Below are 16,996 nucleotides of genomic sequence, written 5' to 3'. Positions count from 1 at the left end.
CAGGCCTGCGGGGGCTGCCTGCTGGGAGGGGGTGGGAATAACCTCTGTCCTTACCTGCAGGCCCGGCCGCCAGCTGCTCTGGGCAGAGTCTCTGATTTGGGACCCAGGGGCTGAGTTCTGCCAGAGGCGAGAGGGCAGCCCAGGAACAGGAACCTGCTTCCAACAGGCCCAGATCCAAAGAAAGATCTGTTTCTGAGACTGGAGCAGGGACAGAGAAGGGACTTAGAGGCCAAGGAGGGGATACTGCCAACACGTGTGGGCCAGGCCGATGCCCAGGGTCAGCAGAGAGCAAGGCTCCCACGGCACCCATCTGGGTGAAAGGAGCAGTTGCAAGCAGGGAGAGTTGAGCTGTGAGGGGAGGGAGTGGGGAGGCGGCCCTGGGCATCCTGGAGGCTGGCATAGAACACCAAAGCTATGGCTCTGGCTGGCATCCTCCCTCCTCCCCCTTTCTTTCCAGTACTGGGGGTGGGGGGGGCATGCTGTGTGTTTTCATTTGCGTTATGTAATAATTTGTGTTTGGTTGATAAATATAAAAATAGGAGTCCAGTGATCTGCAGAGGGTCTTTTTTGGGGGAGGGGTCCTTCTGCAGGCAGGCACCGTGAACATTTCCGAAGTTGGGTCAGCGTGGAGAAGGGTGTGGTGGAGGTGAGGAGAGGCCTGGCCTGCTCTGGCTTTGGGGACGGCAGGGTGGTGGGTGCAGGTGTGCTGCAGAGGGAGGAGAGGGTGTGAGCACTGGGGACGGTGCCAGTGAGATCAGACTATAGGCCATCAGAACCTAGGGGGCCTCCAAGGTGAATTTTCCTGCTTTATAAGGAGAGGGCCAAAAGGGACTGTCGAACATACTGAGAATCACACAAGTTAGTGGCAGGGTTCTGAAATCCAGATCAATACTTTTCCTGATACCTGTGTCTTCTGATGTTAACAGGAGCTCTTCTTTCCATCCAGCCACTGCTCCATCTACTCTTTTTTAAAAATTTTTTAATTTTTGGCTGCGTTGCGTCTTCGTTGCTGGACGCAGGCTTCCTCTAGTCGCGGTGAGCAGGGGCTACTCTTTGTTGAGGTGCACGGGCTTCTCGTTGCGGTGGCTTCTCTTGTTGCGGAGCGTGGGCTCTAGGCACGTGGGCTTCAGTAGTTGCAGCATGTGAGCTCAGTAGTTGCGGCGCATGGGCTCTAGGGCCCGCAGGCTTCAGTAGTGTGGCTCGCGGGCTCAGTAGTTGTGGCTCATGGGCCCTAGAGCACAGGCTCAGTAGTTGTGGCGCACGGGCTTAGTTGCTCTGCAGCATGTGGGATCTTCCCGGGCCAGGGATCAAATCTATGTCCCCTGCGTTGGCAGGTGGATTCTTAAACCACTGCGCCACCAGGGAAGTCCCTCCGTCTACTATTTTTTTAAAAACTAATTAATTAATTTAGTTTTGGCTGTGCTGGGTCTTTGTTGCTGTGCGCGGGCTTTCTCTAGTTGCGGTGAGCGGGGACTACTCTTTGTTGCAGTGTGCGGGCTTCTCATTGTGGTGGCTTCTCTTGTTGTGGAGCACGGGCTCTAGGCTTCAGTAGTTGTGGCTTGCGGGCTCTAGGGCTCAGGCTCAGTAGTTGTGGCGTATGGGCTTAGTTGCTTCGCGGCATGTGGGATCTTCCCAGACCAGGGATCGAACCCGTGTCCCCTGCATTGGCACGCGGATTCTTAACCACTGTTCCACCAGGGAAGTCCCCTCTGTCTACTCTTACATCCATCTATGCTTTCACTCACCCACCCATCCTGTCATCCATCTACTCATCCATCAACCCACCTAGCAGACCCAGTCCACCCTTCCCCTCCTTCCATCCATCCCCCCACCCCCCTACCCTGCTCTCTTTCCCTCCATCCACTTATATATACATTTACCTTTTGATCCATCTTTATGTCTACCTCTTGTTCCATCCATCCTTCCATCCACCCCCCCCCCCCCCACCCAGCCAGTTGTCCACCTGTCTGTCCTTCCAGTTGGCATTTGGAACGCCTGTTGTGTGCCAGGTGCTGTGCTTGGTGCTAGGATCACAGAAACAACTGCGACATGGTCCTTACCCTCAGGAGCTTACAGTTAGTGGAGGAGACAGTCGTCAGAATCATAGGTCCCCTCTCGGGCCTCCTTTCCTGCTCTCTCCCTTGCTCCCTCCGCCCCAGCTGCCCAGGCTGTTCACTGTCCCAGAAAGCCTTTACCCACACGGAGGGCTGCTCCCTTACGTCCTCGTGCCTTTGTTCACCTCTCCCTTCCTGGGGAGGCCTTCACGTGACCACCTAGAATTGCAGCGCACCAAACGGCTTCCTTTTTTCTTACCGCTTACCAGCATTCTACACGTTCTGTGCGTACCTGTTTCTCGTCTCCTCTCTCTCTTCATCTGTACAGTTTAGCCTGTAAACTCTGCAGGGTAGGGGGGCTTCGTTCTGTTCTCTGCTCCATTCTTGGAGCCTGGTACGTAGTAAGAGCTCAGTACGTACTTGTTGAATGAATAAGTTGCTCTTGAGGAATGCTAAGCTGGTAGAGAAGGGGGGAGGAGCTGAGGGGTGAAATTACAGGTGGTGGTGGAGCTGGAGACAGAGGTGCTGGGGGCTGGGGGCCAGGAGTGGGTGCGAGGGTACCAGAAAATCCAGTGTACGTGTGCAGGCAGCTGGAGAGGTAAGCCTGGAGCAGGGAGGGTCGTGACTGGAGGTGCGGACTGGAACCTGCAGGCTTGCAGGACATCAGCGAGGCCGAGGGCGGGGCAGCTCTGCAGTGGCTGTGAGGGACTCTGAGATCAAGAGTACAGATGGGGATAAAGCTCTGTGGGATGCAGTGACAGCAGGATAGGGGGACCTGGCCCCCCATACATGGACCCCCTCCCTGCCCACGCAGAGGTGGGGTCTGGAGCAAAGGACCCCATGGGGATGAGCGTCTCTGTGGTGAGGGGTACGTTGAAGACACAGGGCCGCCTCAGTGCCAGTTCACAGGGGTATGTAGCGTGACACCTGCGCGTGACTGTGGGTCACGCACACGTATGAGCACAGCACCTGCGCGTGACTGCAGGTCCCAGAGACACGCCTGTATGAACGCAGCACTTACACGTGACTCCAGGCCACACGTGTGCGTGCGCACACCTTCTCTGCCCTTAGTTTGGGGGCTTGCTGACTCTCTCCGTGCTTGCCCTGGCCCTGGCCCCGTCCGGTCTGCTGTGCAGCCACTCAGGAGAAAGATGAGCCACAGCTCCTGCCCCCGTCTGGACCCTGACCCCTAGAGGCAAGAGTTCCTGCATGGTCCCCTCAGCCTTCTCACCTAGGACCGCTGGGCCCAGGACCCCAGGGTTTGGACCCCCCACTTCCATGCGGGCACTACCAGGCCAGGGGCGTGTGCGCACGCGTGCGGCTGGTGACCGGCGTCGTTCAGGGGGCGGTTCACGCCACTTGGAGGATGAGACCCTCCGTCAGCTCCTGAACCTCCCCTCAGAAACCCGGGAGGACCGGACGAAGCGACTTTTCCGCCACTACACGGTGGGCTCCTATGACAGCCTCTCTGCGCACAGGTACAGGTGGGGCAGGTGGGCAGGCGGGCGAGGGTGGGCACGCGTGCGATGGAGCGTCAGATGTGGAGGGAGGCCTCCCGGGTGAGTCCAAGGACAGCTCCCAGGGTGGGCTGTGCCCGTGCCCGTGGGGTCCTGTCTGGGGCACGTGCTTTCCCGGCAGGGTTCTCCTCACCTTTCTGTTTTCCTCTGTCAGCGATTATGTCATCGACGACAAGGTGGCTGTCCTGCAGAAACGGGACCACGAAGGCTTTGGTTTTGTGCTCCGGGGGGCCAAAGGTAACGGAGCGGGGTACCCGGCTGTCAAGGGCTGTGCACCACTCGGGGTGTCTTCCGTGTCCTGCCTCTGCTCCTTTCCTCTGCTCTCCTCCTGCCGCGCCCCTGCCCCCCTTTCTTCTCCCCCACCCGCTTCCTCTCCCTGCTGTGACTCTGTATTCTTGGTTTGGGATGTTGGTAGGAGGCAGCGGGTCCTTTCCCTCATTGGTTCCCAGGATCTCTGCTGTGCGTGTCTAATGGAGCGGGGGCCTTTCTGGTGGGGTGAGTGGCGGGGGCGGGGGGGGGGGTCTCTCAGAGGGGTGTGTCCTGGATTCCCGGGCTGGCTCTTCTTGCGCTGGGCAGCCCCCGCCTGCCGCCCCCCGGCCCAGGTCGTTCGTGGGAGGTTGCTGTGTGGCAGCCACCTCCACCTGGACCCTGCTGGCAGGACGCCGTCCTTATTGCCCTCTTCCCGTCCCACAGCAGAGACCCCCATCGAGGAGTTCACGCCCACGCCGGCCTTCCCAGCGCTTCAGTATCTCGAGTCGGTGGACGTGGAGGGCGTGGCCTGGAGGGCCGGGCTGCGCACGGGGGACTTCCTAATCGAGGTGAGGCTCGTCCTTCCCTGTGGGGCCCTGTGGGGTGCTGGCCTCTGTCCGAGCCCGAGGAGGACTCACCTGGATGGCCCCCGGGCCCTGACTGTCCCAGGTGAACGGAGTGAACGTGGTGAAGGTCGGGCACAAGCAGGTGGTGGCTCTGATCCGCCAGGGCGGGAACCGCCTCGTCATGAAGGTGGTGTCAGTGACAAGGAAGCCCGAAGAAGATGGGGCTCGGCGCAGAGGTGAGGGCTCGGGCTTCGGACCTCTGTGCCCAGTCTCCCTGCTCTGTGCCCTGACCTTAGACCTTTGACCCCAGGCCCATGCTCCTCTCATCACCCCCGGCCCCAGACTGCTGACTGCTGACGTCAGAGGCCTGAACCTAGGCGAACGCCCACGTGCGCCGCCTGGGTGCCAATCCCCGATGTTAGACAGCCAACCCTCTCCCGGCCTCTGACCCCAGGTTGCCCTCCTAAGATCCCTGCCCCCTCCTTCCCGGCGCCCCCCAGCCCCTGGCATGGAAGAGCTCTCCTTCCCGACGCTGCCAGCAGCTGCCTGGAGGCCGGGGTTGCCATAGCAACTGTGAGGTTGACGCTGCGCTGCCGCTTATTGTCGGAGGGAAGGGGGAGGCGGCACCTGAGGGAAGAGGAAAAGCGTCTTCTCCCCGCGCCAACGTCGCGGCACAGCCTGGGCCCAGGAGGCTTTGCTGGCCGGGTCTAGCCCAGCCCAGGCCCTGGCTTGGCTGACCACACCCTGGTCCCCCGAGGGGCAGCGGCCTCCAGGCCTGGCGGGGTGGGGGGGGGCGGGCGCTGGAGCAGCAGGAGCCCGGCCTGCCGGGAGACCCCTCCCAGCCCCCACCCCATGACTCTGCCCTCGAAGCCTTCCACGTGGGCCCTCGGGCTGAGGCTGGCCAGCCCTGTGATCCCCCTGGGGCCCTCGACCACCGCCTGAGGCCCTGGCTGCCCTGGCCCAGCCCGGCCTTCAGCGCCCCCTGAGCTACCAGCGCCATGAAGAAGTTTGCATCCAGCCGCAGCCTGAACAAGATCCTGGCGCAGTGTGACTCGTCCTCCCGGGAGTACGAGGAGATCCAAGCGGTGGAGCGCAGGTGGCACCTGCACCTGGCCACGCCGCGCTGCCTGCTGCTGGACAGGAGGTCCAAGGCCTCCCTCTTCTTTGCAGCCCCGCCGCCCCCTAAGAGGGCCCCCAGTACCACGCTGACCCTGCGCTCCAAGTCCATGACGGCGGAGCTTGAGGAGCTTGGTGAGTGGCAGGGCAGGCGGTGGGCAGATAGCCCAGGGTGGGGGGCCAGGTCAGGGGAGCTGGGCCAAAGCCAGGCGGAGACAGCGGGGAGGGAGGACCGAGAGGTGGATGTATGGACAGGTTAGAGGTAAATGGGTGGGTGCTGAAGTGGTGGGGGAATTGGGTGTCTGTGGGCTGAAAAGGGAGCTGACGTGTGGATGGATCGAGGGCTGAGGGGCAGGGTGACAGGGCTGGGGATAGGCAGTGGGACCACCACGTCTGGCGGTGGGGAATCGGGCCCTGGCTCACCAGTGTGTTTGCATGCGTGTGCGCACGCAGCCCCTGGTCCTCCACACCTCCAGGATGACTTTACGTCTTCATTTCATCCAAGTGAGAAAAGGGGACCTGACCTTTGCTCCCGGCTCTGCCAGGCACTAGCTGTGTGGTCTTTGCATTTCCTTTACCCTCTCAGCACCCGTTCACACGTCAGTTACGCAGGGCTCAGTAGAGTGAGCTGCCGACCTCACGGGGCCGTTGTGAACGTTGCTGGTACGGTGATGGGACAGGTCCTCGTAAGTTGCAGGAGGCAAACAAGAGTGTGTTGGGGCTTTGATGGGTATGTGGGGGCACGATTCCAGGGTGACCACCAGCAGCCTCATCGTGGGTGTGTCTCGATATATGTGACCGTTAATAGCCTCATCATTGGCATGTTCAGATATACATGACCGTGTCCTGACATACGTGACAGTTAATAATGGTTACGCCCTGACTTACACGACCGTGAACATCTTTATCATGGCATGTCCCAATGCACATGACTGTTAACGTGCTCGATCCTTCTATAACCTGAACCTAATTCGAGTCCCAGACTTTGCTCTCGTTCCAGCCATAGAAGGACCCCTGACTCTGGTCGTGTGCTGAGCTCTAACCCAGTCGTGGGCACAGGAAGGGCCTTGATCCTGGTTCTAGACTGCGCCCCAACCCTGGCTTCAGGCTTGGTTCTTCCCCAGACATAGAAGGAACCCTTACCTGTCCCCTAAAATTATTTCTGACCTCCCTCATGGACTGATCCCTGACCCTAGACCTCTGCTGAGCCCTTCCCTTCCAAGCAGGTACTCTTTTTTTTTTTTTTTTTTTTTGCGGTACGTGGGCCTCTCACTGCTGTGGCCTCTCCCGTTGCGGAGCACAGGCTCCAGACGCGCAGGCTCAGCGGCCATGGCTCATGAGCCCAGCCGCTCCGCGGCATGTGGGATCTTCCCGGACCGGGGCACGAACCCGCGTCCCCTGCATCGGCAGGCGGACTCTCAACCACTGCGCCACCAGGGAAGCCCTGAGCAGGTACTCTTGACTGCAGTTTAGTTTGGTGTGGAGGACAGCCACCAAGATAGATTAGGCTGATGTGGTCAGGACCTCCTTCCCCATAAATATTCTGAATAAAGTAAAACTCTAAAAATACATAGCCATCTCAAAACAAAAGAAGAGGAATTTCCCAGTTCTCGAAAATGAAGAGAGAAATCAGAGCCAAGGGAGTGAGAGGAAGCAGATGCTCCCATAGTCCATGAGGGCTTGGGACCAATACAGATCCTACGGGCAGGGCACTGGGGCTCTGATACCCCCACAAAGCCAAGAGATGGGGGAAAGTAGAGCCAAGCCCAGGACTTGGAATTAGCATCAGAAGAACTGGGAACCGTAGAATGCTATGAAAGAGACAAAACAAAGTGTTTAAATACAAAGTTTGAGAGAAATAACAGAACTCATAATGAAAGAACAACACAGTGGGGGGGGGGGGGAAATAAGGATAAGCAGATTTAAAAAGGATTCCTAAAGAAATGTTATTGAAACAAAAATAGAGCCCCTGAGATTTTAAAAATCTGTGCCTGGGAAACAATATGGTAGACCCACCTGAAGGAAGAAACTATGAATTAAAAGATAAATCTGAGGAAACTACCCAAAATTCAGCACAGAAAGATAAGGAGATGCAAAATATCAAAGAGTAGACAAAAAATATGGAGGACAACTGAGAAAAATCCCAGCCTAAATAGAGTCCCAGAGGGAAAGAGTTAAAAGACTGGGGAAGAGGCAATATTTGAAGAGTAAATGGCTAAGACTTTTCTAAAATTGAACGAGGACATGAGACTCCAGTTTGCAGGAGTGTAAGTCTGAAGCAATGAAGTAAAAACAAAGCTACCCCTAGACCTGTCATAGTAAAATTTCACACCATAGACGAAAAGAAAAGCCTTAACTGCCAGAGAATGATGACTTAGAAAGGAACAGGGGTCAGACTGACAGCGGAGGTCTGATCAGCAGATGCTAGAAGACAGCGGAACAGAAACTTCAAAGTCTTGGGTCAGAATGCCTTCGCACCTGGAATTCTATGCCTAGTAACCTCGCTCATTCAAGAGTAAGGCAGAGAAGCTCCGGGCCCCGGGGTCACAAGGGTGCAAGGCTAGTCATGGGGAGCTGACCCACTGCACTGATTGAAGATCCAAACTGGTCAATAAACCAATACCAGTAGGCAGCTGGGTCTGGCTAGACCCCACACCGGGCTCTGGTGGATGGTTCCTGGGAGTCTCTTGCCAGAGGCCGTCACGTGGCCACGTTCAGGTGCACGTTCAGAAAGAGGTGCTTGGGCAGCCTGAGGTCTGTCATCCAGGGACCCAGGGACTGTGCGCTGCAGAAACAGAAGAGCTGCCTTCTGCCCTCTGGGCTGCTTCTGTGTGCAGAGACCAGTGGATGGAAGAAGAGCCTCCTTCCTCTCTGGCCTGGGTGTCCCCTCTGTTGCCTTGTGACAGGGTTGCTCCACAGACCCCTGTCTTCCAGAGGGAGGGGGCTCACTCTTGCGGCCCGAGGTCAGCATCCTTTTCACCAGCTTTTCCTGAGCAGAGTCTGGGGGAGGGTGAAGGGACAGCCTACCACAGAGCCTCCATCCACACTGCTGAGTGAGGGGGTCACAGCTTTTGTTGAACTGGACCCAGGCCCTTCCCGTGGCTCTGTTCAGAGGAAACCCACAGGAGACCCACTCCTGCCCCTGGACGACAGCTGTCCTGGGAAGCCAGTCCACCTGCCGACCTTCGGTAGACACACCTGGTTTGAGGAAGCCAGGCCAGCATCAGGGTTTTCCCAGGTACCTAAGCGATCATCCCATGATCCAGTGTTTGTGCTTTTACGGGACAGAAGTAAGACCCGTGGGTTCATTGCCAGCATAAACATGTCAGATTTATGTCACAGTATCGAGGGCTGATAGGGCCCTTTAGTGTCTGTGGTCTGTTGAGAAGATGACCTGAACACCTGGGAAGAAGGGAAAATGGGAGGCGACAGAAAAGCAGGTGGCAAGGATGGGGGCTCACGCAAGGTGGCTCCCTGTGGCTTGGAGGGCCCTGCAGGAGGAAGAGGAAGGGAAGGTATATCCTGCCCCCTGGGGGGGGCACTGGTGTCCCAAAAAAGGAAGGGCTGAGGTGGCTGGCGGAAACGGCATTAAGAGGAGGGGTTGGGTGGGGACTCTCCTGAGAGGGAGAGAGAGGGAGGAGGAGGGAGGAGGAGGGAGGAGGAGGGAGGGTGGGACCCCTCTAGTGCCCTTCAGCCCTGGGGCCCCTCACACTCAGCAGGTGCTCATTGCATAGCTCGAACCAAGGACGTGCTGGGGCTGCAGAGGTTGGTGGAGACCCAGGCCAGAGGGGCCCTGATGGGTCCAAGCCCCTCCTGTCCATCCTCTTTCCCCTAAGAAATCTGGAACTTCTGGGTTCCTTGTTCTTTCGAGATGAGAATGTCAAGGCAGGTGCCATGCCAGGGTGTGGTCCCTGACTGGCCTTGGTCTGGAAAACACGCTGACTTGCCTGTTGTTGGGAACACACTGCAGGAATGCTTGTGGGTGGCCACTGCACCATTGGTGGCCTCTGAAATGGGTTTTTATGGGGTTTTGCCTTTTTTCTGAACAAACGTTTGAACCAAGTGTGACTTAGCTGTGTGTCCACACAGGCGTGTGCATGTCTGTGTGTGTGGACGTACACAAGCACGTGTGAGTGTGTGTGCGCGCGTGCGTACAAGCATTGTCCCTGCTTGTGGTTGTCCCCACCTTGAATTTCATGTACTGACTGGGTATTTGGGTCGATTTCCCACCCACGATCTGACAAGGGTATAGGCCAGGGGTGGTGGGGGTCTGGGAGATCCTGGCTGTTGGGAGGGTAAGGATGGGCTAGGAGGGGGTGGGAGTGGGGAGTGGGGCCCGGGTGCCGAGGGACAAATCCTGCCTCTCACCCCGTTTACTCTGTTTCTTGATTCCAAGCCTCCATTCGGAGAAGGAAAGGGGGTGAGTCATCTACTGTGCTCGGGGCCCAGCTTTGCCTGACCCTTGGCTGCGGAAGTGCTTGTGTGTGAGGGGCTCCTGTTCGAGTCAGGGGGTCTGGGAGCCTGGGTTGCACCCTCCTGTTGGCCTTCTCCGTGGGGAGCTGCTGGGGGCACAGTGGAAGGACCTGGGAAGGGTCAGATGGGCCTGGGATGGTGAGTGTGGCCACAATCCTCGGGGGCCCGAGTGAGCTGGGGGCAGTGGTGTGAGGGCCGTGGGGGCTGCTGAGGCAGAGCTGGAAAGGCGTCCCAGTGGAGGCCACAGCGCGTGCCACAGCCCGGAGCAGAGGGGGGAAGGGTTCAGAGGGCCCAGCTGTGGAGCTCGCTTGGGGAACAAGGTGACCGGGCTGGTGGGGGCGGGGGTGTCAGGTGCTCAGCCCCAGCCCGTGCTGCTTCTCTCTGCTTGTTTCCTGGGGCTCCTGTGCCTGGTGTGTGGGTCCCGTCTCTGTGCTGATCTGTTACGGGCTCAAGCCTAAGCCTGGCCCTTCAGGAGCGGGAATCTGGGCCCCAGAGCTGCTGGCTTGACCACCCCGCCCCTCCCGTCAGACCTCCCACCCTGGATCCTTTGAAGCTCCTTCCTGGATGTCCTGGATGTCCAGCCTGGCCACATGAGGCACGGCAGCCAGGCGGGGACAGAGTCTGGGCTTGGGTGCTGAGGTCCAGGGTCTGGCGGGGTCGAGGGCCTGGCCTTTGCCAGCCGGCTCCACCTCATGTGGAGACTGGAGCCTCTTTGTGCTGCACAGGAGTCCGTGCCAGGCAGGGGCCTGAGGTGGCTTTGTGGCCCCAGGCGTGTGTGTTCACTCGTTTGTCTCTGTGCCTGGTGCCCGCCCACCCCTCACTCCAGGATCCGCTGGGCCTTCCCTGTGCCAGGGACACGCTTGCCCATCTGTCTGAGCCCAGGTTCCCTGTGTGACCTGCGATCTCACCCTCTGAATTCTCCCGTCGCCCTTGCCCCGGTCCCAGGTGAAATGCTTTCCCTTTTCAGGGTCTTTTCAGGTATAAAACAGATGACTAGGTCTCCTCTGGGGCCACTTTTCTTCACACCTTTGAGGCAGGCACACAAGCTATTTCTGGAATATTTTGGTTCTTTCCTCAGCTCATTAGCGGGGCTCCCAGGGTGCTCTGCTGTGGCCTGTGTGCTTCTTCCAGCTGTAGGGGAAGTGACGGCGGTTCGTCGCCCCCGCAGGCCCCTCATCCCTGCTTAGGTCCTGGTTCAAACAGCTGCATCCCCAGCTGCGTCCCTGCCGCATAGCGACCCTGACAGCCAGTGTAGTGCCCCAGACCTGGTTCCTAATGGGCTTCATTTCTTTTGTTAAGTATCTAAAGTCATTTATTTAAGAATATAGTTTTCTCATTTTGTTGGGGATTGGTGTCAACCTCACCAGCTTGTAGTCTGCAGAACCCCTGATGCTTTTCCTTTTGAAAGTAAGTCTCGTCTGGCCTCAGCACCATGGCCCCATGGCCAACAATATTCGCTTTGCTAATAACTTCACGCACACTGCTTTGGGTCTCTGAGATTGAGTGCTTCTGGACCTAGAGCCGCAGCCTCTAAATCCACAGCTCGGGTGAGCGTGCGCCCCGTGTGTCCCACAGAAATACCTTTCCGCTCATGTCGTTATGTCTGTGGTTTCCGGATAATCCGGTTGTTAAGTCTGATCCCTCACTTATCGGGTCTATGATCTGGGGCAACTTATCTCTCTCAGAGCTTCAGATTCTTCTTGGGTAAAATGGGGGCAATAGCGATCCCTTCTGCCTGTGGTGGTTGCAGCATGAGAGGGGCCACATAAACCTCTTCTAACTCTGGAAGTCCCCACGGACTTAGCAAATGGTGATCATGGTGATTTCAGCTTCCAAAGGGAAATTACTTACCTCATCACAGAAGCAAACAGGAAGGCCCCTCTAGCAGCCCGCCCCTGTCTGCAGCTGGGGGCGCTGGGAGCTGTGCACAGGCCAGGCGAGCTGGTCTGTAGATGGAGCGTGTTGCTGGTCACTCGTAGCATTTGTTGAACTCTCTTGTATTTGGGGACCAGGCTGGACGCGCAGGGCACGCTGGCGAGGGTATTTGCCCTCTTCTCCTGACAGCCCGTGTGGAGGCGCACAGACATGAAGAATTGTAGCAAGTGTGTCCTCAGTGCTTGCATTGAGCCAGGCACAGCTGTAGCACCTCTGCCGTATGTGCTAATTCTCACAACAGACACTGAAGCAGGTACCTTTCTTAATGCCTGTTATCAGATCAGGAAATCAAGTCACAAAGAGGTTAGGTCAGAACAGTCAGTATACAGGATGGGTCTGGGTTGGGTCGGGTACTGTACATCTTGGAGGAGTTTATTTCCTTCCCCACAGCAATGGCTGAGCAGTGCTGGGAGGAGGTGTCAGGGCTGACCACAGTTCTCCAAGGGGGGCACTTGGGGCATAAAAGGACTAAGTGTAACCAGATGCGTGGTCCTCTGTGGTTGGCACAGCTCCTAAGAGTCTGGAAGGGCTCAGGGATTTCGAGGCTGAGTGATGGGTGGGTTGCGGTGGGGCTCCTGGATGAGAGGGGCAGTGTGGCGGCCAGGTGCACGTGGGAGCTGCCCCCAGCCCCTGCTGTGTCCCGTGTGCTGGCTCTAAGCGGGCCCTCCCCAGTCAGCCGTCCACAGCTGATAGGTTTCAGACACGTGTTTAACAAAATCTCCAAGGCACTCGGTAATCAAAAACACCACTTTCAGAAACATTACATAGCTTTAAGAAAAACAAGCAAAGTTTTTCTTTTACAACAGATTTGAAAAGAGCGCCGCCCGAGGGCACCTGGTTCAGGCCTCAGCCCTGGGCTTGTCCTTCCCCCTCCTGGCTTCTGGGGCTGCTTTCTAAGGGGCCGGTGGAAGCCCCCCCAGCACTGCCCCTCCCAATATCCTTTGCACCCCCCACCCTTGGTGGGGCTGCTTTTCGGGGGTTGTAGGTTCTGTGGCCTCCTGATCTGCATACAGCTATTTCTTAGGTCTCTAGCCTCGGGCAGTGAGCCCCCCCAGCCCCCCATGGTTCTTGGTTTATACACATTCTTTGTGGGCAGCGACTGTGCATCAGGTCTGTTCTGGGGCTACAGCTTATCTTTTGGTGCAGTGGCGGTACAGACAGGCGAGTAATGCCACGTGCTAAGGAGAAGAATGAAAGGGCAAAGGGAAATGGGGAAATTCAGGAGGTCTCTGGGCTGTAAACAGTCCCGCCCCCTGCCTGGTTCTCTCCCTAATGGTCAGCCAGGCTTTTCCTGGAGTGGGGTTCGCGGGGTCTCCTGGAGCCTCCCTGAGGACGGAGGGGCCGGGCTGGAGCAGGGTCTGGGTTCTGGTGTGTGAGGGCCTTGGATGGGATACAAGTTAGGGGGCTTCCTGTCATGTTTCTGGATTGTGTGCCTTGGGGAGTGAGGGGCCGAGGTGGGCGGGGCCCCAGTGGCCTCTGTCAGCAGCCCCGGGAGGACAAGCCAGGATGCGTGAGTGGGGCTGCAGGGGGCTGTAGCGGGTTCAAGGTCCCTGTGGCTGAGACGGCACCTCCTTGGCTGTGCAGAGAAGCTGGACGAAATCCTGGCAGCCGCCACGGAGCCTGCGCTGAGGCCAGACATCGCGGATGCTGACTCGAGAGCTGCCACCGTCAAACAGCGGCCCACCAGTCGGAGGATCACCCCTGCCGAGATCAGCGTAAGCCAGCCTGGCAGCTGGGGGCACTGGGGGATGGGTGGGGCATGGGGTCAGAGTGCCATGTCCCCTACTGGGTGTTTGTGCATTTTGGAGGGTGAGGGTCCATCATTTGGACTCCACTCTCCAGGGGTGCGGGTGAAGGACCCCATAGTGTCTCCCGAAGGCACCTGGGGCCATCAGCCCTCAGAACAGCCACAGTCCAGCTCATGCTGAGCTCTCACTCTTCTGGCACCTCCCGCCTTAGGCAGGTTCTGTGCCACCTAGAGCAAGGACCCCAGCCGTGCTGAGGCCACAACATGGTGTCGCTGTCACCCGCCCCCCCCCCCCCCCCCGCCCACTCCTCTCACTTGGCACCTTCTGGGCTGCTCCCGCAGCCTCACCTCGGCCATACCCAGGACCCCTGACTGCTCTGGCCCGTCTGCATCACTCCTGTCCAGTGCTGCCTATGCCTGTGGGCCCGCAGCCATGCCCCTGTTCTTTGGAGGCAGGGCCTGGGCCTGGCTTCTGGGTCAGACACCATGGGAATTAGCACTGTTGGAATTAGCACATGGGGTGTCTGATCTCAGGCTTGGGAGGAGGATGGGTGGGGCTGGATGGGCAGCTGGGGACCCCAGTGCTCTGGAACCTCCATATACCCCCACCCCCTCCAACTCTCACAGTCACTGTTTGAGCGCCAGGGCCTCCCAGGCCCAGAGAAGCTGCCAGGCTCCCTGCGGAAGGGGATTCCACGGACCAAATCTGTAGGTATGGCTGGGCAGGGAGCTGCATGGGGCTGGAGGACTGGGGCGGGGGCTGGAGTGCGTGCGGGGCTGGAGGACCCTGTCTCTCCCCACCCTTTGACTGAGGTTTCCAGTTTCTCTCTGAGTCCTGTCTCTCCCTGGCCTCAACCCAGGAATCTCATTTTTTGTGGACGTATATGGATGTGTGTGTGGGGTGTCAGTCCTTCCCCCAACCCAGAGATACTTTGCTGAAAGATACCCTTGAGGCTTCTCGCCATCTGTCACCCCCTGCCAGTGGGCACCCCTGTCTGTACTTCCCACAGACACCAGCATCCCTGTCCCTGGGTCTTCCATATCCTACCTGGCTGTGCCCCCTCCAGCCCGAGTACCTGCCACGTTTCTGATGCTAAGCTACCCTCCCCTTGAATTTGCCCTCTCCCCTCCCCCTGGCACCCCAGTTATTGCTCTGTATCTCTCCTCTCCTTCACAGCCAGTTTTCTCCGGAAGTCACCCATACTTGCTGTCTCCCATTCCCTGCCTGCCTTTCGGCCTTTTAGGGAATTGTCCATACCTGAAACTGTTCTCACCAGGGTCACCAGTGGTTTCCAGGGCGTTCCTCCCAGTGGACACATTTGATTTTGCTGCTCCCTCCTCCATGAAATTTTCCTACCCAGGGCTTCTAAGACAACACTTAACTGGTTTTGTCCTCAGTTCTCAGGCTGGACCTGTTCAGTGCCCGTCGTTCCCCTGCAAGATGTGGGTCCTTCTCAAGGCTATGTCCTTAGCCTCTTTGCCTTCTGCACCTGTCTCCTTGGGGCCTCATCACATCTCACCCTTGGCCATCTCCTCTCTTGTTGACCCCAGACTGGGTCATCTAATAAGCCCCACCCACTGCTCCTCCCTCTAGGCATCTAGTCCCCCCTTACCTGCCCACCTGTCCATCCATCCCCCTACAGACATGTCCAGTTGTCTGTCCATCTGTTCACCCACTGACCTTTCCACTTGTGCATCCATTTGTCCCTGTGTACCCCACCGCTCTGTGTTCTACACACACTGGTTCATTTAGTACTTACAGTAACCCTGCTGAGGTAACACCATCAGCACCTCTGGATTATAGATGAGAAAACTGAGGCAGAGAGGTAAAATGACTTGCTCAAGGTCACACAGCTGCCTTACCTGTCTTCTATTCACTCATCTGGCCAGTTTCTGCAAACCCAATCCCTCATTCACCCCAGGACCCCAGTTGATTGATGCACACTCTAGGCTGATGCTGGGCAGGGTCTGGGGGCTCAGCTGGAGGAGGTGACATGTCTGCAGACAGCTCAGCTCAGCAGTTACATGGGGGGTGCAAAAGCACATTTACTAGGGAGCACCAACCATGCTTGGGTGTCAAGAAAGGCCGGGCATATGTGTGTGTGTTTGGGCTCAGACATGCAGGATACTTTGCTGAGTGGGGGTTTCTGAGAGATAATGGCATGAACTGCTGACAGCAGTGGTCCTTCCGAGACCGCTATGGGTCATTTCTGTAGGTAGGAGGGTGGGGGAGAGGACACATGAGACTGCAGCTACTTTGGAGCCAAGAGGCACTCCCCCCTCACCTCCCTGGCCTAAGCCCTGGGCATCCTCTGTGGTTTCCTCCTTATTCTCTGCCTCCCCGGACAAATTAGGGATGGCCGGCTTCCTCACCGTCCTTGCAGTCTTACCTGGCCAGGCCTTATTGTCTTGTGCCTCAGCGTCTGGAGACCACAGCTTTGGTCTCCTCTTGACCTCCTGCCCCAGCTTCACCCTCTAGTCCATCCCTCTGGCCACAGGGGGCTTTCTGCACAAGATAACCACCTCACATCCCTAGAGTTGGTCCTCTGTGGGCTCTGCCTTGCCTTGGGGCCCTGAGGCCTAGCCCCAGCCCTCTCCTGCTTCATCTAGGGACCTTTGTCTCTGCCTCCCTCTGAGTGACATCTACCAGGACTGGCTGTTCTCCACCTGCCCTCATCTGCCTGGATGGCCTGTCCCTCAGCCCCACCCAGTCTCAGTACTGACCACCACAGGTCCGCATCTAAGTGCCTGTCCTTCAGGCTGCAAGCCTCAGTGGAGATTGCCAGGTGGTCCCTGCTCACCCTCCTGGACCCTCCTGTGCTCGGTCCATGGGTGGCTCATCTTTAATCCCCCTTGCCCTAGCCTGCCGCCTGTCACCCACTTGAACGCTGGCTGAGGTGTCTCAGACTCCGGGACTCCTACCCCTTGTCCTGGCTACGTGGCCCTGGGCACACGTCTCAACCCTTGAAACCTCAGGGTTGAGGTTCGCACAGAGGGCTGTACTCACAGACTGAGTACTGAGTAACTGCCCATGGTGATAGCAGATGTAGGTCCTGCATCTTGGGGCTGGTGCGCAGAAAGCGCTGGAGAAACGCTCACGGCTGTTACTTGGGCAGCGGCCCCACCCGCTCTGTATCAGAACGGATTCCCATTTTCATCACAAGGAAAGTGACTTGTCTTTACCCTGGGTCAGCACGTGGCATGCTGACCCTCCGGCGTGTTCCAGGTGCAGCAGCTTGTCTCACGTGGCTCCATCTCATGCACAAGCTTGTGGGTGTTGAGCTGCGTTTATATGCTGCGCGAGAAATGCAGCAGGGAGGAGACCCAGGCCGAACCGGG

At 57.9% G+C, this 16,996-nt stretch overlaps 1 protein-coding gene across 8 annotated transcripts in view; it reads left to right on the top strand.

Annotated features, from left to right (window-relative positions):
* SHANK3 (SH3 and multiple ankyrin repeat domains 3) overlaps positions 1–16,996 on the top strand; it is a 50,470-nt gene that overhangs the window by 18,929 nt on the left and 14,545 nt on the right. For 7 of the 8 annotated variants that reach the window (XR_004351747.1, XM_032645376.1, XM_032645381.1 and 4 more), the window contains 7 exons: positions 3,277–3,532; positions 3,726–3,808; positions 4,265–4,389; positions 4,490–4,622; positions 5,557–5,637; positions 13,495–13,625; positions 14,285–14,369. Coding sequence is in view for 7 of the 8 variants with exons in the window: in XM_032645376.1 (XP_032501267.1) it covers positions 3,277–3,532; positions 3,726–3,808; positions 4,265–4,389; positions 4,490–4,622; positions 5,557–5,637; positions 13,495–13,625; positions 14,285–14,369 (894 nt within the window). In the remaining variant the exon portion in view is untranslated. The remainder of the gene's footprint in view (positions 1–3,276; positions 3,533–3,725; positions 3,809–4,264; positions 4,390–4,489; positions 4,623–5,556; positions 5,638–13,494; positions 13,626–14,284; positions 14,370–16,996) is intronic. The other variant, XM_032645377.1, reaches the window with a different exon arrangement.

The sequence above is a fragment of the Phocoena sinus genome, chromosome 10 (genome assembly GCF_008692025.1).
Source record: "Phocoena sinus isolate mPhoSin1 chromosome 10, mPhoSin1.pri, whole genome shotgun sequence".
Classification (NCBI taxonomy): domain Eukaryota; kingdom Metazoa; phylum Chordata; class Mammalia; order Artiodactyla; family Phocoenidae; genus Phocoena; species Phocoena sinus.
Note: the sequence above shows the minus strand (reverse complement) of the source record. Positions and strands in the feature narration are given on the sequence as shown.